Source organism: Panulirus ornatus, chromosome 20, assembly GCF_036320965.1.
Source record: "Panulirus ornatus isolate Po-2019 chromosome 20, ASM3632096v1, whole genome shotgun sequence".
Taxonomy (NCBI): Eukaryota; Metazoa; Arthropoda; class Malacostraca; order Decapoda; family Palinuridae; genus Panulirus; species Panulirus ornatus.
Window position 1 is genome coordinate 38,416,162 of NC_092243.1, and position 23,090 is coordinate 38,439,251.

The window sequence follows — 23,090 nt, forward strand, 5'->3', positions numbered from 1 at the left end:
GAGTATCACACAGCTTCTCTCTGGTATCACTCTCATTGAGTGGTTCCAGTCTCCATGTCTCAGTGGCTATGTCCTGAGGCACCCAGCCTATTGTGCTAACTGCCATGGATCTGGTATCCGCTTACTCGGGGACTATCTCTGGTACCTCTTCCTCAAGTTCTGTCTCTGTGGACTCCACCGGTCCCGTAGGCAACACCAGCACTGGATTCATCTTTCCTCCTGCTTTGTCATTGCCTAACACTACATCCACTCCTGAAACAGGCAAACTATCCACAATCCCCACAAGAGAATCAACTAGTGGAGCTTTTTTGAGCCTCCACAGCCCGTCTAACAAGACTCAGTCTTCAGACTCTCCTCTTGGCACCAAGCCATCCAACATCAGGGACTGCAGCGCATCAGATCCCGCAGTACGGTCACTTTTATTCATACCCCACATCTACTAACATAGCCCTTTAACAGGAACGCATTGTAGTACCCCCATAACAGGTCCTCTACTACAGACTGATTGCCACTCTCACAGCCCCCCACTTTCGTAAGAGCAGGGTTAGCCTCACTTACATAACTAAGTGGCCCTAAAGTTGAGAAGAGTTTCACTGGCCTACCCCTGGTAGAGTCTCTGGATTCCTTCACCTGAGCCCAGCACTCCCTCACCTGGTGCCCAAACTTGCCTTAATTATAACAAACCTTCACCCTCTCGGGGTTGTTCCTCTGACTCCTAGGAGCCTCCGTTAAGGAAGCAGATTCAGGTGGGGTTACATTATTACTGGATTTTCCATTGCCATCAGAAACCTTTGAACGTCTTTTGCGTACCAAGTGTGTGAGTCGGCGCATACTGATCCACTAGTACCCCCAGCTTTGTCAACAGACTTCTTTTCTCGATCAGTTGAATGATAAGCACTTAGGGAGTACACTATTCTTACATTCTTCAAGTATTATTAATTCTCTAAGTTGCGCAAATGCACAAACTTGTTTGGAGTGTAGCTTCTGGAGATAACTCATAAGCTTTCAGCACAACATCCTTCATGACCTCGTTATCAGTACTCTGGTCACTAGACAATGCGGCATATGTGGTCTGAGCATTACCTACAAGGACAGGTTGTAACAAAATTGACTAAGATGACTTTGGCCAAAGGAGCTGATTGGCAACATTTTGAAACATACGGAGAAATTTAGTTACGTCATTTTCACAGAACTTTGGCACAAAACGTGCATGTCTCATGAAATGAAATGCTGGTACTGACTGACACGCCCTGTCGTATTTTCTCTTGTTCCAGAGATAATCTCATCTGTTCAGTGCACTCCCTCTGTACCTGTACATGTGTAATCCTAGCTAATTCAGTATACTTCTGTAGTTTAGCTTATTCTTTCCTCACTTCTTCCATTCAAACCTTTGCATTAATCTTAGCAATCTCTAGTCGAAGTCACAAGCATTCTGGATTAATATTAACATCTCTAGAAAGCTGGGGAGGAACTAAAGGTTCAGCTGACCACGATGATGAGACGTTATTGTCAACACTAATATCATCATCAGCGACACTGGTCAACAACATGATTAACGAATCAAGGAAAGAGACTCCATTAAGTTAAGAAAAATCCGGGCAAGGTTACCAATTATTTGTTACGATCCTGGCATTGTCGTCAGTTTTATTTGTTATGCACACTGGATAATGCAATCTTAACATTATAAGATGAAAGTAAACATCAGGGTTAAATCTACATATAATGCAAGAATAAAGAGTACAAGATAACAAAGGCACATTTCTTTGGTACAAATATCTTCGTTAACACAACATTCAACATTCCACATTCCAGGTAAGATTTCAGACCGAGAGACTCTTTCCTTTAGAACAATTTGACAATAGAAGCATGATACAGGATACACTTTTTCGTTGGGCAATTCTGTGACACAGTACAATACATAATAGCCACAGCAGACAGCGGTGGCTACAGGATTTGAGACAAGGAAAACCTGCATTACTTGCTGGGCGTGTGATGGCTGAAGGAATCATGGCCAAGCAGTCATCAGGGCCTTTTATTTGAAGGGGCAGCCAGCTGGGAGCAGCCACAATTACTCTTGATTGATCAAAAGACTGATTGTCACACCCTCATCCCGACTGTGATTGGCTGGAGGACTAAGGTCCAGCCCTCATTTCTGATGACGCAACAAGGATGAGAGGGCACCCACCTTTCCCAGGTATGACCTCGTGGCAGACCCCGGGTCACTTGACAGTGTTACCTGAGGAATAATTAGCGGACTGATGCGACATGCACAGCAAATTTACCATTTGACGTGGGAGTGTGAAATCCCAGGTGGCGTAGGAGTGGCCAAGGAATCTCTTGAGACCCCCCCGACCAGATCAACACATGGCTTGCCTATAACATACAACTTTCTGTAACATAGACACAACAAACACGCAGGTTTGTAAATATATATGTATATATATATATATATATATATATATATATATATATATATATATATATATATATATATTTTTTTTTTTGCTTTGTCGCTGTCTCCCGCGTTTGCGAGGTACCGCAAGGAAACAGACGAAAGAAATGGCCCAACCCACCCCCATAAACATGTATATACATACGTCCACACATGCAAATATACATACCTACACAGCTTTCCATGGTTTACCCCAGATGCTTCACATGCCCTGATTCAACCCACTGACAGCACGTCAACTCCGGTATACCACATCGATCCAATTCACTCTATTCCTTGCCCTCCTTTCACCCTCCTGCATGTTCAGGCCCCGATCACACATGATCTTTTTCACTCCATCTTTCCACCTCCAATTTGGTCTCCCACTTCTCCTCGTTCCCTCCACCTCCGACACATATATCCTCTTGGTCAATCTTTCCTCACTCATTCTCTCCATGTGCCCAAACCATTTCAAAACACCCTCTTCTGCTCTCTCAACCACGCTCTTTTTATTTCCACACATCTCTCTTACCCTTACGTTACTTACTCGATCAAACCACCTCACACCACACATTGTCCTCAAACATCTCATTTCCAGCACATCCATCCTCCTGCGCACAACTCTATCCATAGCCCATGCCTCGCAACCATACAACATTGTTGGAACCACTATTCCTTCAAACATACCCATTTTTGCTTTCCGAGATAATGTTCTCGACTTCCACACATTCTTCAAGACTCCCAGAATTTTCGCCCCCTCCCCCACCCTATGATCCACTTCCGCTTCCATGGTTCCATCCGCTGCCAGATCCACTCCCAGATATCTAAAACACTTTACTTCCTCCAGTTTTTCTCCATTCAAACTTACCTCCCAATTGACTTGATCCTCAACCCTACTGTACCTAATAACCTTGCTCTTATTCACATTTACTCTTAACTTTCTTCTTTCACACACTTTACCAAACTCAGTCACCAGCTTCTGCAGTTTCTCACATGAATCAGCCACCAGCGCAGTATCATCAGCGAACAACAACTGACTCACTTCCCAAGCTCTCTCATCCCCAACAGACTTCATACTTGCCCCTCTTTCCAAAACTCTTGCATTCACCTCCCTAACAACCCCATCCATAAACAAATTAAACAACCATGGAGACATCACACACCCCTGCCGCAAACCTTCATTCACTGAGAACCAATCACTTTCCTCTCTTCCTACACGTACACATGCCTTACATCCTCGATAAAAACTTTTCACTGCTTCTAACAACTTGCCTCCCACACCATATATTCTTCCACAGAGCATCTCTATCAACTCTATCATATGCCTTCTCCAGATCCATAATTGCTACATACAAATCCATTTGCTTTTCTAAGTATTTCTCACATACATTCTTCAAAGCAAACACCTGATCCACACATCCTCTACCACTTCTGAAACCACACTGCTCTTCCCCAATCTGATGCTCTGTACATGCCTTCACCCTCTCAATCAATACCCTCCCATATAAGAGCGTTGTTGAGAGAGCAGAAGAGGGTGTTTTGAAATGGTTTGGGCACATGGAGAGAATGAGTGAGGAAAGATTGACCAAGAGGATGGAACAAGGAGAAGTGGAAGACCAAATTGGAGGTGGAAAGATGGAGTGAAAAAGATTTTGAGTGATCGGGGCCTGAACATGCAGGAGGGTGAAAGGCGGGCAAGGAATAGAGTGAATTGGATCGATGTGGTATACTGGGGTTGACGTGCTGTCGGTGGATTGAATCAGGGCATGTGAAGCGTCTGGGGTAAACCATGGAAAGTTGTGTGGGGCCTGGATGTGGAAAGGGAGCTGTGGTTTCGGGCATTATTGCATGACAGCTAGAGACTGCGTGTGAACGAATGGGGTTTTCTTGTCTTTTCCTAGTGCTACCTCGCACACATGAGGGGGGAGGGGGATGGTATTCCATGTGTGGTGAGGTGGCGATGGGAATGAATAAAGGCAGACAGTGTGAATTGTGTCTGTGTGTGTATATATATATGTGTACATTGAGATGTATAGGTATGTATATTTGTGTGTGTGGACGTGTATGTATATACATGTGTATGGGGGTTGCTTGGGCCATTTCTTTCGTCTGTTTCCTTGCGCTACCTCGCAAACGCGGGAGACAGCGACAAAGCAAAATAGAAAATATAAATAAATAAATAATAAATATATATATATATATATATATATATACATAAGTATACGTATGTAAGTAGGAGAGATGGCCAGAGAGCGTTATTGGATTACGTGTTAATTGACAGGTGCGCGAGAGAGACTTTTGGATGTTAATGTGCTGAGTAGTGCAACTGGAGGGATGTCTGATCATTATCTTGTGGAGGCTAAGGTGAAGATTTGTATGGGTTTTCAGAAAAGAAGAGTGAATGTTGGGGTGAAGAGGGTGGTGAGAGTAAGTGAGCTTGGGAAGGAGACTTGTGTGAGGAAGCACCAGGAGAGACTGAGTACAGAATGGAAAAAGGTGAGAACAATGGGAGTAAGGGGAGTGGGGGAGGAATGGGATGTATTTAGGGAATCAGTGATGGATTGCGCAAAAGATGCTTGTGGCATGAGAAGAGTGGGAGGTGGCTTGATTAGAAAGGGTAGCGAGTGGTGGGATGAAGAAGTAAGATTATTAGTGAAAGAGAAGAGAGAGGCATTTGGACGATTTTTGCAGGGGAAAAATGCAATTTAGTGCGATATGTATAAAAGAAAGAGACGGGAGGTCAAGAGAAAGGTGCAAGAGGTGAAAAAGAGGGCAAATGAGAGTTGGGGTGAGAGAGTATCATTATATTTTAGGGAGAATAAAAAGATGTTCTGGAAGGAGGTAAATAAAGTGTGTAAGACAAGGGAGCAAATGGGAACTTCAGTGAAGGGCGCAAATGGGGAGGTGATACAAGTAGTGGTGATGTGAGAAAGAGATGGAGTGAGTATTTTGAAGGTTTGTTGAATGTGTTTGATGATAGAGTGGCAGATATAGGGTGTTTTGGTCAAGGTGGTGTGCAAAGTGAGAGGGTTAGGGAAAATGATTTGATTAACAGAGAAGAGGTAGTAAAAGCTTTGCGGAAGATGAAAGCCGGCAAGGCAGCAGGTTTGGATGGTATTGCAGTGGAAATTATTAAAAAAGGGGGTGACTGTATTATTGACTGGTTGGTAAGGTTATTTAATGTATGTATGACTCATGGTGAGGTGCCTGAGGATTGGCAGAATGCGTGCATAGTGCCATTGTACAAAGGCAAAGGGGATAAGAGTGAGTGCTCAAATTTCAGAGGTATAAGTTTGTTGAGTATTACTGGTAAATTATATGGGAGGGTATTGATTGAGAGGGTGAAGGCATGTACAGAGCATCAGATTGGGGAAGAGCAGTGTGGTTTCAGAAGTGTTAGAGGATGTGTTGATCAGGTGTTTGCTTTGAAGAATGTATGTGAGAAATACTTAGAAAAGCAAATGGATTTGTATGTAGCATTTATGGATCTGGAGAAGGCATATGATAGAGTTGATAGAGATGCTCTGTGGAAGGTATTAAGAATATATGGTGTGGGAGGCAAGTTGTTAGCAGCGAAAAGTTTTTATTGAGGATGTAAGGCATGTGTACGTGTAGGAAGAGAGGAAAGTGATTGGTTCTCAGTGAATGTAGGTTTGCGGCAGGGGTGTGTGATGTCTCCATGGTTGTTTAATTTGTTTATGGATGGGGTTGTTAGGGAGGTGAATGCAAGAGTTTTGGAAAGAGGGACAAGTATGAAGTCTGTTGTGGATGAGAGAGCTTGGGAAGTGAGTCAGTTGTTGTTCGCTGATGATACAGCGCTGGTGGCTGATTCATGTGAGAAACTGCAGAAGCTGGTGACTGAGTTTGGTAAAGTGTGTGAAAGAAGAAAGTTAAGAGTAATGTGAATAAGAGCAAGGTTATTAGGTACAGTAGGGTTGAGGGTCAAGTCAATTGGGAGGTAAGTTTGAATGGAGAAAAACTGGAGGAAGTAAAGTGTTTTAGATATCTGGGAGTGGATCTGGCAGCAGATGGAACCATGGAAGTGGATCATAGGGTGGGGGAGGGGGCGAAAATCCTGGGAGCCTTGAAGAATGTGTGGAAGTCGAGAACATTATCTCGGAAAGCAAAAATGGGTATGTTTGAAGGAATAGTGGTTCCAACAATTTTGTATGGTTGCGAGGCGTGAGCTATGGATAGAGTTGTGTGCAGGAGGGTGGATGTGCTGGAAATGAGATGTTTGAGGACAATGTGTGGTGTGAGGTGGTTTGATCGAGTAAGTAACGTAAGGGTAAGAGAGATGTGTGGAAATAAAAAGAGCATGGTTGAGAGAGCAGAAGAGGGTGTTTTGAAATGGTTTGGGCACATGGAGAGAATGAGTGAGGAAAGATTGACCAAGAGGATATATGTGTCAGAGGTGGAGGGAACGAGGAGAAGTGGGAGACCAAATTGGAGGTGGAAAGATGGAGTGAAAAAGATTTTGTGTGATCGGGGCCTGAACATGCAGGAGGGTGAAATGAGGGCAAGGAATAGAGTGAATTGGATCGATGTGGTATACCAGGGTTGATGTGCTGTCAGTGGATTGAATCAGGGCATGTGAAGCATCTGGGGTAAACCATGGAAAGCTGTGTAGGTATGTATATTTGCGTGTGTGGAGGTGTATGTATATACATGTGTATGGGGGTGGGTTGGGCCATTTCTTTCGTCTGTTTCCTTGCGCTACCTCGCAAACGCGGGAGACAGCGACAAAACAAAAAAAAAAAAAAAAAAAAATATATATATATATATATATATATATATATATATATATATATATATATATATATATATTATCCCTGGGGATAGGGGAGAAAGAATACTTCCCACTTATTCCCTACGTGTCGTAGAAGGCGACTAAAAGGGGAGGGAGCGGGGGGCTGGAAATCCTCCCCTCTCACTTTTTTTTTTTAATTTTCCAAAAGAGGGAACAGAGAAGGGGCCCAGGTGAGGATATTCCCTCAAGGGCCCAGTCCTCTGTTCTCAACGCTACCTCGCTAATGCGGGAAATGGCGAATAGTATGAAAGAAAAAAAGAAAGAAAATATATATATATATATATATATATATATATATATATATATATATATATATATATATATGTATATTTTTTTATTATTATTTTGCTTTGTTGCTGTCTCCCACATTAGCGAGGTAGCGCATGGAAACAGACAAAAGAATGGCCCATATATATACACACACAGACATATACATATATACACATGTACATAATTCATACTGTCTGCGTTTATTCATTCCCATCACCACCTTGCCACACTTGAAATAACAAGCCCCTCATGTGTGCAAGGTAGCGCTAGGAAAAGACAACAAAGGCCCCATTTGTTCACACTCAGTCTCTAGCTGTCATGTAATAATGCACCAAAACTACAGCTCCCTTTCCACATCCAGACCCCACACAACTTTCCATGGTTTACCCCAGACGCTTCACATGCCCTGGTTCAATCCATTGACAGCACATTGACTCCGGTATACCACATCGTTCCAGTTCACTCGATTCCTTGCACACCTTTCACCTTCCTGCATGTTCAGGCCTCAATCACTCAAAATCTTTTTCACTCCATCTTTCCACCTCCAATTTGGTCTCCCACTTCTCCTCGTTCTCTCCACCTCTGACACATATATCCTCTTTGTCAATCTTTCCTCACTCATTCTCTCCATGTGACCAAACCATTTCAAAACACCCTCTTCTGCTCTCTCAACCTCACTCTTTTTATTACCACACATCTCTCTTACCCTATTATTACTTACTCGATCAAACCACCTCACACCACATATTGTCCTCAAACATCTCATTTCCAGCACATCCACCCTCCTGCGCACAGCTCTATCCATAGTCCATGCCTCGTAACCATACAAGATTGTTGGAACCACTATTCCTTCAAACGTACCCATTTTTGCTTTCCGAGATAATGTTCTCGACTTCCACACATTCTTCAAGGCTCCCAGAATTTTCGCCCCCTCCCCAACCCTATGATTCACTTCCACTTCCATGGTTCCATCCGCTGCCAAATCCACTCCCAGATATCTAAAACACTTTACTTCCTCCAGTTTTTCTCCATTCAAACTTACCTCCCAATTGATTTGACCCTCAACCCTACTGTACCTAATAACCTTGCTCTTATTCACATTTACTCTCAATTTTCTTCTTTCACACACTTTACCAAACTGAGTCACCAGCTTCTGCAGTTTCTCACATGAATCGGCCACCAGCGCTGTATCATCAGCGAACAACAACATGCTCACATCCCAAGCTCTCTCATCCACAACAGACTGCATACTTGCCCCTCTTTCCAAAACTCTTGCATTCACCTCCATAACAACCCCATCCATAAACAAATTAAACAACCATGGAGACATCACACACCCCTGCTGCAAACCTACATTCACTGAGAACCAATCACTTTCCTCTCTTCCTACATGTACACATGCCTTACATCCTTAATAAAAACTTTTCACCGCTTCTAACAACTTGCCTCCCACACCATATATTCTTAATACCTTCCACAGAGCATCTCTATCAACTCTATCATATGCCTTCTCCAGATCCATAAATGCTACATACAAATCCATTTGCTTTTCTAAATATTTCTCACATAAATTCCTCAAAGCAAACACCTTATCCACACACCCTCTACCACTTCTGAAACCACACTGCTCTTCCCCAATCTGATGCTCTGTACATGCCTTCACGCTCTCAATCAATACCCTCCCATATGATTTCCCAGGAATACTCAACAAACTTAAAACTGTAATTTGAGCACTCACCTTTGTCCCCTTTACCTTTGTACAATGGCACTATGCAAGCATTCCGCCAATCCTCAGGCACCTCACCATGAATCATACATGCATTAAATAACCTTACCAACCAGTCAACAATACAGTCACCCCTTTTTTTTTTTTTATAAATTCCACTGCAGTACCACCCAAACCCGCTGCTTTGCTGGCTTTCATCTTCTGCAAAGCTTTTACTACCTCTTCTCTGTTTACCAAATCATTTTCCCTAACCCTCTCACTTTGCACACCACCTCGACCAAAACGCCCTATATCTGCCACTCTGTCATCAAACACATTCAACAAACCTTCAAAATACTCACTCCACCTCCTTCTCACATCACCACTACTTGATATCACCTCCCCATTAGCCACTGTAACTGAAGTTCCCCTTTGTTCCCTTGTCTTACGCACTTTATTTACCTCCTTCCAAAACATTTTTTTATTCTCCCTAAAATTTAATGATACTCTCTCACCCCAACTCTCATTTGCCCTCTTTTTCACCTCTTGCACCTACATGCATACATGACCGCACATGTACATACATATACATACATACATGACCGCACATATACGTACATATACATATCAAAAAATACACAGGTACATATTCATATTTGTGTGCCTTTATCCATTCCCTGCGCCACCCCACCCTGCAGGAAACAGCATCGCCACCCCATGCATCAGCAATTTAATGGATTTCGGATTTAGTAGACAGATGATAATAGAGTACATTAATTAACGATAATTTCATGAACAGAAAATAGAAAATCTCAAATGCCACAACATGCGCATTTCATATCGCACTTGTTTTTGGTAGCGTGGAGTAGACTTGCTTTGTTTTGGTCTGAATCTGCCTCAAGCTATCATGCGATCAGGTTGTATATAGAGTGTTTCTCTTATTTCAGAGTTATGACTTTATGAAATATCTCTGCAATCCTTACAATTCAGAATGGCATCAAGTGATTGTAAGAGGTGCAGTGAAAGCGGGTAGTCCATCCTCACTTTATATTAAAGAAGTATCCTTTCACAGGAGGGGTAGGCATCAGCTTTATCTCAGTCTGACTTCTGCCTTCAACTGCCGGGTACCCGGACTCATAGGAATATATTTATTTATAATCTTTTATCATACTTAATCGCTGTCTCCTGCGTTAGCGAGGTAGTGCAAGGAAACAGATGAGGAATGGCCCAACCCATCCACATACACATGTACATACATAAACGCCCTCACACGCCCATATACATTTCAATATATGCATGCCTATACATACACAGACATATACATATATACACTTGTACATTTCCATAAGGGCTGCCTTCTTCCATTCCCGTTGCCAACCCGCCACACACGAAATAGCACCCCTCCTAGTTAGGCAGCACCAGGAACAGCCAAAAAAGGCCACATTCATTCACACTCAGTCTATAGCTGTCATGTGTAATGCACCGAAACCACAGTTCCCTTTCCGCATCCAGGCCCTACAGACTTTTCCATGGTTTACCCCAGACACTTCACATGCCCTGGTTCAATCTATTAACAGCATGCTGATCCCGGTATACCACATCGTTCCAATTCACTCTGCTCCTTGCATGCCTTTCACCCTCCTGTATGTTCTGGCCTCTATCGCTCAAAATCTTTTTCACTCCATCCTTCCACCTCCAGTTTGGTCTCCCACTTCTCTTTCCCTCCACCTCTGACACACATATCCTCTTTGTCAATCTTTCCTCACCCATTCTTTCCATGTGACCAAACCATTTCAAAACACCCTCTTCTCTCTCAACCACACTCTTTTTATTACCACACATCTCTCATACCCTATTATTACTTACTCGATCAAACCACCTCACACCACATATTGTCCTCAAACATCTCATTTCCAGCACATCCACCCTCCTGCGCACAACTCTATCCATAGTCCACGCCTCGCAACCATACAAGATTGTTGGAACCACTATTCCTTCAAACATACCCATTTTTGCTCTCCGAGATAATGTTCTCGCCTTCCACTTATTTTTCAATGCTCCTAGAACCTTCGCCCCCTCCCCCACCCTGTGACACTTCCACTTCCATGGTTCCATCCACTGCCAAATCCACTCCCAGATATCTAAAACACTCACTTCCTCCAGTTTTTCTCCATTCAAACTTACCTCCCAATTAATTTGTCCCTCAACCTTACTGAACCTAATTACCTTGCTCTTATTCACATTTACTTTCAGCTTTCTTCTTTCACACACTTTACCAAACTCAGTCACCAACTTCTGCAGTTTCTCACCAGAATCAGCCACCAGTGCTGTATCATCAGTAAACAACATCTGACTCACTTCCTAAGCTCTCTCATCCCCAACAGACTGCATACTTGCCCCTCTCTCCAAAACTCTTGCATTCACCTCCCTAACAACCCCATCCATAAACTAATTGAACAACCATGGAGACATCACACACCCCTGCCGCAAACCTACTTTCACTGAGAACCAATCACTTTCCTATCTTCTTACTTGTGCAGATGCCTTACATCCTAGATAAAAACTTTTCACTGCTTCTAACAACTTACCTCCCACACCATATACTCTTAATACCTTTTACAAAGCATCTCTATCAACTCTATCATATGCCTTTTCCAGATCCATATATGCTACATACAAATCCCGCGTGTAAATCATGCAAACCTCCAACAGCCAGGATCGAACCCGGGACCCCCTGCGTGGTGTTCTGTGATTAACATGCAATCATTGGACTGAACCAAGGTTATTGAGTGTGGAAAAGTGTGTGAAAGGAGAGAATCGATAGTAAATGTGAATATGAGCAAGGTTATTAGGTTCAGCAGGGTTGAGGGACAAGTTAGTAGGGATGCGAGTTTGAATGGAGAAAAATTGGAGGAAGTGCAGAGTTTTAGATACCTGGGAGTGGACTTGACAGTGAATGGAGCCATGGAAATGGAAGTAAGTTGTAGGGTGGGAGAGGTTGCAAAGGTTTTGGTAGCCATGAAGAATGTGTGGAAAGACAGAATGTTGTCTCGGAGTGTGAAAATGAGTATGTTTGAAGGAATATTGGTTTCAACAATATCATATGGTTGCAAGGCATGGGCTTTAGATCGGGTTTTATGGAGGAGGGTGGATGTGTTGGAAATGATATGTTTGAGAACAATACCTGGTGTGAGATGGTTTGATTGAGCAAGTAATGAAAGGGTAACAGAGATGTGTGGTAATGAAAAGAGTGTGGTTGAGAGAGCAAAATAGGATGTGTTGAAATGGTCCAGACATATGGACAGAATGAGTGAGGAAAGGTTGACAAAAGAGGATATATGTGTCAGAGGTGGAGGGAACAGTGTGAGGCAGGAGACCAAACTGGAGTTGGAAGGATGGAGTGAAAAAGATTTTGAGTAATTTGGGCCTGAACATGCAGGAGGGTGAGAGGCATGCAAGGTATAGAGTGAACTGGAATGATGTGGTATACTGGGGTCAATGGGTCATCAATGGACTGAATCAGGGGATGTGAAATATTTAGGGTGAATCAAGGAAAGGTCTGTGGGGCCTAGATGTGGATGGGGAGCTGTGGTTTCGATGCATTACACATGACAGCTTAAGACCGAGTGTGAAAGAATGTGGCCTTTTTTTCTGTTTTCCTGATGCTACCTTCCTGATGCAGGAGGTGGCAAAGCTGTTTCCTGTGGGGCAGGGTGGTGCTGGGAATGGATAGAAGCAAGTAAGTATGATTATGATATGTATGTGTCTGTGTATGTGTATGCATACGTATGTACGTGTATGTACATGTATGCATATATGCATGTATATGAGTGGATAAGTCTTTCTTTGTTTCCTGGCACTACTTCTCTGACACAGGAAATGGCACAATGGTCATAATTCCTAACATGAATAAACATGGCAATCAAAATCTGTCCTGATTTTATACATTTTTTATATTGCTTAGGTTCATCCTTACCAGTCTGATGAATATAAAATATGTTACAGCTTTTACAAGGTGTTCAAAGAATTTTCTGGTGAGTTTTTGATAAAAGCATTCTTAATAGCATTGGTATTGCTGAAGTCTACATTCACATTAAATGTGGGACTAACAAGGATTTTCTCCGAATAGCAAAAGTAAAGATTAAAGATTCTTGGTGTCTTCAAGAGGTTTTGGGGTAAACTTTATAGACTGATTTCTTTATCAGATTAAGAGATTTATCAGTGAAACATCTCGGATAGTGTAACTTTGATCCTGTTGTATATATCTTTTTGGTCTTCATTACTAAATTCTGAAATGCATGTGCATAATACCTTAAGGAAAATTGACTAGAATATTGATTGTTTAATTCTTTTGTGTTGTGCTTAGTAATAATGAATGTTTATGGATGTGATGATGAGGGAGGTAAATGTAAGAGTCTTAGAGAGAGGTGCAAGTATGCATTCTGTTGGGGATGAGTAGGTGTAGGTATTGAGTCAGTTGTTGTTCGCTGATGATATAGCACTGGTGGCAGATTCGAGTGAGAAACTGCATAAGTCGGTGACTGAGAGAGTGTGTGAAAGGAGAAAGTTGAGAATAAACGTGAATAAAAGCAAGGGGAGGATTGAGGAGCAAGTTAGTTGGGAGTTAGTTTGAATGGAGAAAAATCAGAGGAAGTGAGATGTTTTAGATATATGGGAGTGGACTTGGCAGCAAATGGAACCATAGAAACGAAAGTGATTCGTAGGGTCGGGGAGGAGACGAAGGTTTTGGGAGTGATAAAGAATGTGTGGAAAGAGATAATTTTATCTCAAAGAGCAAAAATGGGTATGTTCGAAGGAATAGTACTTACAACAATATTATATGAACTCAAGGCATAGGCTATAGATAGGGTTGTGCAAAGGAGGGCATATGTGTTGGAAATTAAATATTTGAGGACAATATGTGGTGTGAGATTGTTTGATCAAGTAGGTAATGAAAAGGTAAGAGAAATATGTGGAAATTAAAAGAGTGTGGTTTACATGAGAGACAGACAACAGAAGGCCTGATTAGCCCATGATTGGGTTATCTGGTGAAAAATGAAAAAAGAGTAACTTGTTGAGAAAATGTAATTCCGCTCAGCAGTTTTTTAAAGCTATCACTGACTCCCCGCTACTGCACATTTGCCTTCTACTGTCCTCATTACCACTGTCATTTATACTGTTTACTTCTTGCGTTTTTCTCAGAGTATGCCTGAATTTATAAGATATATGTCTAAACAATTTATGTAGGTATTTGTAGTCTTAGCATTCACTACATCTGATGGGAACTTATTCCAGTACTCAACACTCCTATAGTAAAAGAAGCTTTTTCCCACATCCGTACTAAATCTTTACCTTTGAGTTTTATTACATTTGGCTTGGTTTCTTGTATTTCGAAAAGACGCTTGTGATTTATGCTATTGAACCTGTTCAAAATTTTGAACACTTTGATTGTGTTGCCGCAAAGTCTATGTGCTGTAAGGGAGGAGAGATCCAATTGTTTTAGGCTTTCTAAGGGATTGGATCAATTTTGTCATGCATCTTTCTACTTGCTCTACTTTGGGGATCAAAACTGGACTGCCTATTCTAGGTGCAGTCTTACTTGAGAATTAGTAAGTGTGAGAATAGTTTCTGGTGTCTCATAATTTATGTTTCTGGCTATGAAATCTAACAATGGGTTGCCTTTTTCACTTGCTGCTTGACACTGTTTAATGTACTTCAAATTGTTGTTAGTGACAACTCCAAGGTCCTTTTCTTTATTTACTTTAGTTAGAGAGTCAGTGAAAAGGTTGTGTTGAAATGGTTTGGACATATGGAGAATATGAGTGTGGAAAGGTTGACAGAGAGGATATGTGTCAGAAAGGGGGAAGCAAGGAGAACTGGGAGACCAAATTCGAGATGGAAGGTTAGGGTGAAAAAGATTTTGAGCAATCGTGGCCTGAACATTCAGGAGGGTAAAAGGTGTGTATGGAATGAAGTGAATTGGAACGATGTGGTATACTGGGGTCAGCATGCCATCAGTGGACTGAACCAGGGTATGTGAAACGTTTGGAGTAAACCATGGAAAGATTTGTGGGGCCTGAATGTGGATAAAGGAGTTGTGGTATCAGTAAATCATTCATGACAACTTGTGTATGGATACGAGTGGCTATGGCCTTTCTTTGTCTGTTTCCTGATGCTACCTTGCTGGTGCAGGGGGTGGCAGTGCTGTTTCCTGTGGTGCAGGGTTGTGCTAGGAATGTGTCATTCTTTGTTTCCTGGTGCTACATCACTAATGCAGGAAATGGCAATTGAGTATGAAAAGAAATTGAACAAATGTTAGTGGTTTTTCTGTAAATGCAGAACTTAATCATGCTGAAGACCCTATGGATCAAGCAATCTGAAAATGTAACATGCAGTCATTTTCTCCCTCCACAGTAGATTTGACAGAAGGTATTAGATTGAAAACCAAAGGCAGAAATATTTGTAAAGTTTCACGTGTTGTTAGCTAGACACACACTCAAAAAAAAATCTGCATCGCTAAACCATATTACCTTAGGGTGTAAGATATATCTTAGTCATTTTGAATAAAAAGATTTCTTGTATGAATTACCAAATACTGATAAAATAGTGTTTCTCAATGTCGCACCAAACTTCTGAGAATAATGTTCATTGATAAACTAGAATACACAGTCTTTGCTACACAATTTTATCACTTCAAGAAACAGAATTTGAAATAAGTACGTAAATCAACATTATCCAAATCATCCACAAGATATTCTAATATTTCATGAACTACAACTTGTGTGAACATGGATGACATATCAGAGCTTACTAGTTTGAAATCATAATCGACTTAGATATTAAGTTTGTTAACCACATTTATATTGTAGTCTACATGATGGATCTTGCTGGATAGTTTGCTTATGTTTTTTGATAAGTCCATACATATGTGGCACTGAAAGTAAAGTCTTTTGATGAGTGAGTCATTACCTTTTAACAGCTTCAGGTGTTTGTTAAAGTGAGAATTAGCAGTGTTGAGTGGATTTTTGTTTAGTTTAAAGTATGTTGTACCATTGCATAAAGATCATCAATATTTGACAGATGATCCTGTCCATAATTACAGCTGCATTCAAGCCAGATAAGATCTTAGTATGAGGAAATGAACACCCATTCTCTGTCAGTCTGACTATTGTGTAGTTGTAAATATTCTGCCATGATTTAAAAGTCATCCCTTAGGGGTTATTTGTTTCTTGAATTTTTTTTTTATGTATGAGGTCTCTGGAATTAGAGTTGCCTCACAAGATTTCCATGAAATATGAAAACATTGTGGCACCTTTTTTGGTGAATTAGGAACATCAGAAGTGCACACTGTTTAATTTTCATGGATGAATAGCCCTTTTTATTAGTCTTATCCTTTTGGTGATTCAGAGAGGTTATTTTATGCTCACAAAACTACTTTTTGATAAACAACCAAATTTAGCAGACAAGTTGTTTATATCAGGAAGCAAGGGTTTTGGCATTTATGTCTCTCTCCATAGGAAGGAGAACTGATTTTACAGATAAACTCCATGGTTTTCTTTTCATGAACCTGCTCCACAATGTTATCTATAAGCCAGCTTGTGAGGGCAGACCTTTAAAGTAGTTCCCTAATGTCAGTGAAACCACCCTCTTGGTTTTGGGAGACAAATCACAATGTTGGCTCTAAATATGCACAGGTTAAGCTGTTTAAGTAAGATATGTAGATCTGATGTATACATATCTTATAAACTGCAAATCTTTAAGGTGTGTAGACTTTTGATATATGTTTGGATAGCATTTTTGATGGATGAAAGTTACTTATTGCAAAAATGAAGCAGTGATATTTTTTCATTTTATCTTATATTTTCTTGAGAGTTCCCTATGGATTTTTAGTTTTCTGATGGCACAGGTGTCTTAAACAATTTTGTAAATTTTCAGATATATAGAGGCAGAGTGAGTGGTTTAAGTTCATATTGAATGTTTGTGCAAGTATAGTGAAAAAATTCTTTTTTTATGGTTTGGTGTATGTCTTTCTTTATACGCTGTTTGCCCACTTTGGTAATGCAGTGTCTTGTGCTTTTTGATAATAGGGGACTCTATCTCCTTAGTGCTTATAAAAGATGGGCGTCCCCTACAGGTGGGGTTCGACGTTCTTGGTGTGAGGACTGGCAGAGGAGAAGCATCAAGATTCTTGATGGGCAACGTCCCAAGAAGGAAGCTCCATAAGTGTTCCCTCTGTGACTATACCACAATGTATACCACTGGTCTAAAGAGGCATATTCGTACACATACAGGAGATAAACCATATGCTTGCCCACACTGTCAGTATAGCACAATTACCCAGTATCATCTTAATCGTCACATCCACATCCATACTGGGTAGATGGTTGTATTGGACCTTTGATTAATTCTGCAGTAAGTTTGCTAGAAAGAGTAGTATCCTTGAATGTTAAAGAAAATTTTTTTATTTCTAGTACCAATTTATTAGCTTCAACCATAATTTTGTTATCCATAATGAAGAAAAATTAATATTATTTGAAGTGGGGAAAGAGTGATTCAAGACTGATTGAGTGTGCTTAGAAAGAATAACATTGAACTTCTTATTTTCTGTAAAACTGATCCGTCTTTTCTGTGACAGTTAAAGTTTGTAGAGAGAAGAAAATGTTTAAACTTCGTTTTTGCCCTGTAATGATAGTGCGTCTATACATTAGCTATTTTATCTCCTGAAAGAAGAAAAATTTTGTGTTAGAAATGAGTAGATATTTGTATTGATATTTTGTATTGTATTGCCTCTTGTTTTTTATTTGATTGAGTATATTTTTGGGAAAGGCAGAAATCTGAATTGAGGGCTGTGTATTTCACTCAGCAGTTGTCATAGAACATTGATAAGTTTTGTTCTTATGTAATAGTATGTTTTTCATTTCATGCATTGATCATTACGCAATGTTCAGTATTTTGAAACTAATATAACATTTTTGTTTATTGATATTGTTTAGTGTTAGTTTCTTTCCAAGTTTTTATAAAGTTGGTGCTCATTTTTTGTATTACAGTTTTGTTAGATGCTTAGAAAATGTTACTTATGTAAATTTTTTATAGTCAAACTTACTGTAATATTATTTTTGAGTTAATGAAATTTGTAATTGTATATATGCTTTGCTAACTACTCATGAAAGACTTGTCAGGGAAAATGGTATGACATTCAATTCTTGTTGTGTCCAACTTTTGTGTATGATCACCTTTTTGTATGAAATGAAGCATTTGTGAAAAAAATTAAAGCTTACGTGTTGTGCATTTTGTTTTTCTTTGAAAACTATTTAGGGTTCTTGAAAGTATGTAATACAAGCAAGTACACTTGAGTTGTAATTGACTCTTCAGATGTTCAGTATTCAGTCCTAGACAAATCCACAATGGCAGGAGGAGGTACATAAGATATTAGCCTTTGCTTTTTTGAGGATATGTATTTAGTTCTCCCCTTTCTCCCCTATTCCTGGGGATAGGGGAGAAAGAATACTTCCCACGTATTCCCTGCGTGTCGTAGAAGGCGACTAAAAGGGGAGGGAGCGTGGGGCTGGAAATCCTCCCCTCTCGTTTTTTTCTTTTTTAATTTTCCAAAAGAAGGAACAGAGAAGGGAGCCAGGTAAGGATATTCCCTCAAAGGCCCAGTCCTCTGTTCTTAATGCTACCTCGCTAACGCAGGAAATGGCAAATAGTTTGAAAGAAAAAAAAATATTTAGTTCATAATTGATAACCTCTCTCTCTCTCTCTCTCTCTCTCTCTCTCTCTCTCTCTCTCTCTCTCTCTCTCTCTCTCTCTCTCTCTCAAGATGGAGGAATGAGGCACTGTATCTTATGCATTAACTTATGCACATGAAAAGTTTATTGATTTGATCACAGACATGTCAACCACCTTTTTACCTTGGTTCCTTTTCACATAGAATATGTTTGGAACAGGTGCTGTTTTAATTGAAAACAAGTTGGTGGGCTTGGAACAAACATGCATTGAATGTATTTTTTTTATTCTTTTGAAATATCACTGCAGGGTGATGATGTTTATGATGGTAGAAGTCAGCTATTTTTGGAATATAAGCTTGGTATATGAGAATCAGCTGTGGATTGTACTGCCATTGATGTCTCTCCTATATTAACAAATGTTAATTTGATTAGTTAGTACTGCACATATCTTTTCTTGTGATTACAAAGGGTAACTCAGATATCCTTAAACCAGACAGAATGAAGCAAGGGATAATTTAAGCAGTATAACAGACTTACATTTTTGTTTTGACCAGTTAAGTGGAATGAAGAAAGTACACTGATAGCAAATACAATTTGGAACAAAGTTCTCAACAGCAGTGTTGCAAAAACAAACAACAATTTTTTTAGTAGTTTATCAAACATGTTTACAGGTTTAGTACTTTATTAAAGAAATTTCATCATTGCAAAGGCAGGACAGAAAGCATTGGATATACAGAAGAGAATGGAAGAAAGAAATTAAGGTTGGCAATAGGCAGAGATAAAGTAAAACTAGCAAAGTAAGAAATCCTGAATGGAAAATAGTGGAGTTGCATAGAGAATGACATAAAGTGAATGAGGAGATAGTAAATCAGGAAATAATGGAGTTGCTTTGAAGAAAACAGAAAATGAACAAGAAAGTAATAAAGAGCATGAAACATAATCCAAAAGTTCTGTATCCTTATATGCAAAATACTACTGACATCCAAACGTGCCAAATGCTCTAAAAGAGAGAATACCTCAAGCATATGGGGCTCAAGACTCTAACATCTTGCCAGCAATCATCAGCAAGACAATGGGATGCACATTTGAGAAGCTTTAGAGTGCCCTGCACAAGTACCTACAAAGTGAGGTGCCAAACCATCCAGGCTATTGTGGTTATTTGGGTCTGTAGGCCAAGGCTTTCAGCAGCTTGGTTGACCAATGACCTAACTCAACAGCCTGGAATCAGTCCAGGTTGTGGGGATAGAAGACCTCCAAAAACTTTACTAGACATTCACCACCAGGTATGACAAACATGCCCCTCCAGGTTTTATCATACCTAAAAGGAGTGTAAATGAAATGATTGATCAAGTCAGAGAGACAGCACTAAGACCAAGTAAGGTTCTACCTATATATCTTGAAAATGAAAATACGACAATAGCAGAATCTCTGATGATAATACTGAGGCAAAACCAAAATAAGTTAAATTTAGCAGATTTACACAAATAGTGTGTACATATAACACTGATACACAAAGGGGGAACCAAATTAATTCCAAAATGATATAGACCAGGTAGCCTAACATTGCATATGTGTGAGAATACATAGAAAGGACAGATAGCTGGAGACAAGATTAATAATGCTAGATACTAAAGTATTCTTTAATCACTTTCATGATAATCCCAACATTAAATTAAGAATGTATAAATTATATCCCTTCATACCTATACATTTCAAGGTATACATATATATATATATATATATATATATATATATATATATATATATATATATGTATATGTATATATATATATATATATATATATATATATATATATATATATATATATATATATAGGGAAAATGATTTGGTAAACAGAGAAGAGGTAGTAAAAGCTTTGCGGAAGATGAAAGCCGGCAAGGCAGCAGGTTTGGATGGTATTGCAGTGGAATTTATTAAAAAAGGGGGGTGACTGTATTATTGACGGGTTGGTAAGGTTATTTAATGTATGTATGACTCATGGTGAGGTGCCTGAGGATTGGCGGAATGTGTGCATAGTGCCATTGTACAAATGCAAAGGGGATAAGAGTGAGTGCTCAAATTACAGAGGTATAAGTTTGTTGAGTATTCCTGGTAAATTATATGGGAGGGTATTGATTGAGAGGGTGAAGGCATGTACAGAGCATCAGATTGGGGAAGAGCAGTGTGGTTTCAGAAGTGGTAGAGGATGTGTGGATCAGGTGTTTGCTTTGAAGAATGTATGTGAGAAATACTTAGAAAAGCAAATGGATTTGTATGTAGCATTTATGGATCTGGAGAAGGCATATGATAAAGTTGATAGAGATGCTCTGTGGAAGGTATTAAGAATATATGGTGTGGGAGGCAAGTTGTTAGAAGCAGTGAAAAGTTTTTATCAAGGATGTAAGGCATGTGTACATGTAGGAAGAGAGGAAAGTGATTGGTTCTCAGTGAATGTAGGTTTGCGGCAGGGGTGTGTGATGTCTCCATGGTTGTTTAATTTGTTTATGGATGGGGTTGTTAGGGAGGTGAATGCAAGAGTTTTGGAAAGAGGGGCAAGTATGAAGTCTGTTGGGGATGAGAGAGCTTGGGAAGTGAGTCAGTTGTTGTTTGCTGATGATACAGTGCTGGTGGCTGATTCGTGTGAGAAACTGCAGAAGCTGGTGACTGAGATTGGTAAAATGTGTGAAAGAAGAAAGTTAAGAGTAAATGTGAATAAGAGCAAGGTTATTAGGTACAGTAGGGTTGAGGGTCAAGTCAATTGGGAGGTTGAATGGAGAAAAACTGGAGGAAGTAAAGTGTTTTAGATATATGGGAGTGGATCTGGCAGCGGATGGAACCATGGAAGTGGAAGTGGATCATAGGATGGGGGAGGGGGCGAAAATTCTGGGAGCCTTGAAGAATGTGTGGAAGTCGAGAACATTATCTCGGAAAGCAAAAATGGGTATGTTTGAAGGAATAGTGGTTTCAACAATGTTGTATGGTTGCGAGGCGTGGGCTGTGGATAGAGTTGTGCGCAGGAGGATGGATGTGCTGGAAATGAAATGTTTGAGGACATTGTGTGGTGTGAGGTGGTTTGATCGAGTAAGTAACGTAAGGGTAAGAGAGATGTGTGGAAATAAAAAGAGCGTGGTTGAGAGAGCAGAAGAGGGTGTTTTGAAATGGTTTGGGCACATGGAGAGAATGAGTGAGGAAAGATTGACTAAGAGGATATATGTATCAGAGGTGGAGGGAATGAGGAGAAGTGGGAGACCAAATTGGAGGTGGAAAGATGGAGTGAAAAAGATTTTGTGTGATCGGGGCCTGAACATGCAGGAGGGTGAAAGGAGGGCAAGGAATAGAGTGAATTGGATCGATGTGGTATACCGGGGTTGACGTGCTGTCAGTGGATTGAATCAGGGATAATATATATATATATATATATATATATATATATATATATATATATATATATATATATATATATATATAAGCCCTGGGGATAGGGGATTAAGAGTACTTCCCACGTATTCCCTGCGTGTCGTAGAATGTGACTAAAAGGGGAGGGAGCGGGGGGCTGGAAATCCTCCCCTCTCGTTTTTTTTTTAATTTTCCAAAAGAAGGAACAGAGAATTGGGCCAGGTGAAGGTATTCCCTCAAAGGCCCAGTCCTCTGTTCTTAACGCTACCTTGCTAATGCGGGAAATGGCGAATAGTTTGAAAGAAAGATATATATATATATATATATATATATATATATATATATATATATATATATATATATATAACATATATATACTCAGACATATACATATATACATTTGTACATAATTCATACTTGTTGCCTTTATTCATTCCCATTGCCACCCCACCACACATGAAATGACACCACCCTCCCCCCCGCATGCGCACGAGGTAGCACTAGGAAAAGACAACAAAGGCCACATTCATTCACACTCAGCCTCTAGCTGTCATGTCTAATGCAAGGAAACCACAGTTCCCTTTCCACATCCAGGACCACAAAACTTTCCATAGTTTACCCCAGACACTTCACATGCCCTGGTTCAATCCATTGACAGCACATCGACCCTGGTATACCACATCATTCCATTTCACTCTGTTCCTTGCACGCCTTTCACCCTCCTGCATGCAGTTCAGGCCACGATCACC

The 23,090-nt window shown here is 40.3% G+C and overlaps 1 protein-coding gene across 15 annotated transcripts in view; it reads left to right on the forward strand.

Annotated features, from left to right (window-relative positions):
- LOC139755950 (uncharacterized) overlaps positions 1 to 23,090 on the forward strand; it is a 1,365,710-nt gene that overhangs the window by 1,043,901 nt on the left and 298,719 nt on the right. For 2 of the 15 annotated variants that reach the window (XM_071674755.1, XM_071674757.1), the window contains one exon: positions 17,351 to 18,502. The exons of the other annotated variants lie outside the window; for them this stretch is intronic. In XM_071674755.1, coding sequence (XP_071530856.1) covers positions 17,351 to 17,596 — 246 coding nt within the window. In that variant the 3' untranslated portion in view covers positions 17,597 to 18,502. Of the gene's footprint in view, positions 1 to 17,350; positions 18,503 to 23,090 lie in introns of those variants that run through there. 15 annotated transcript variants of the gene reach the window in all.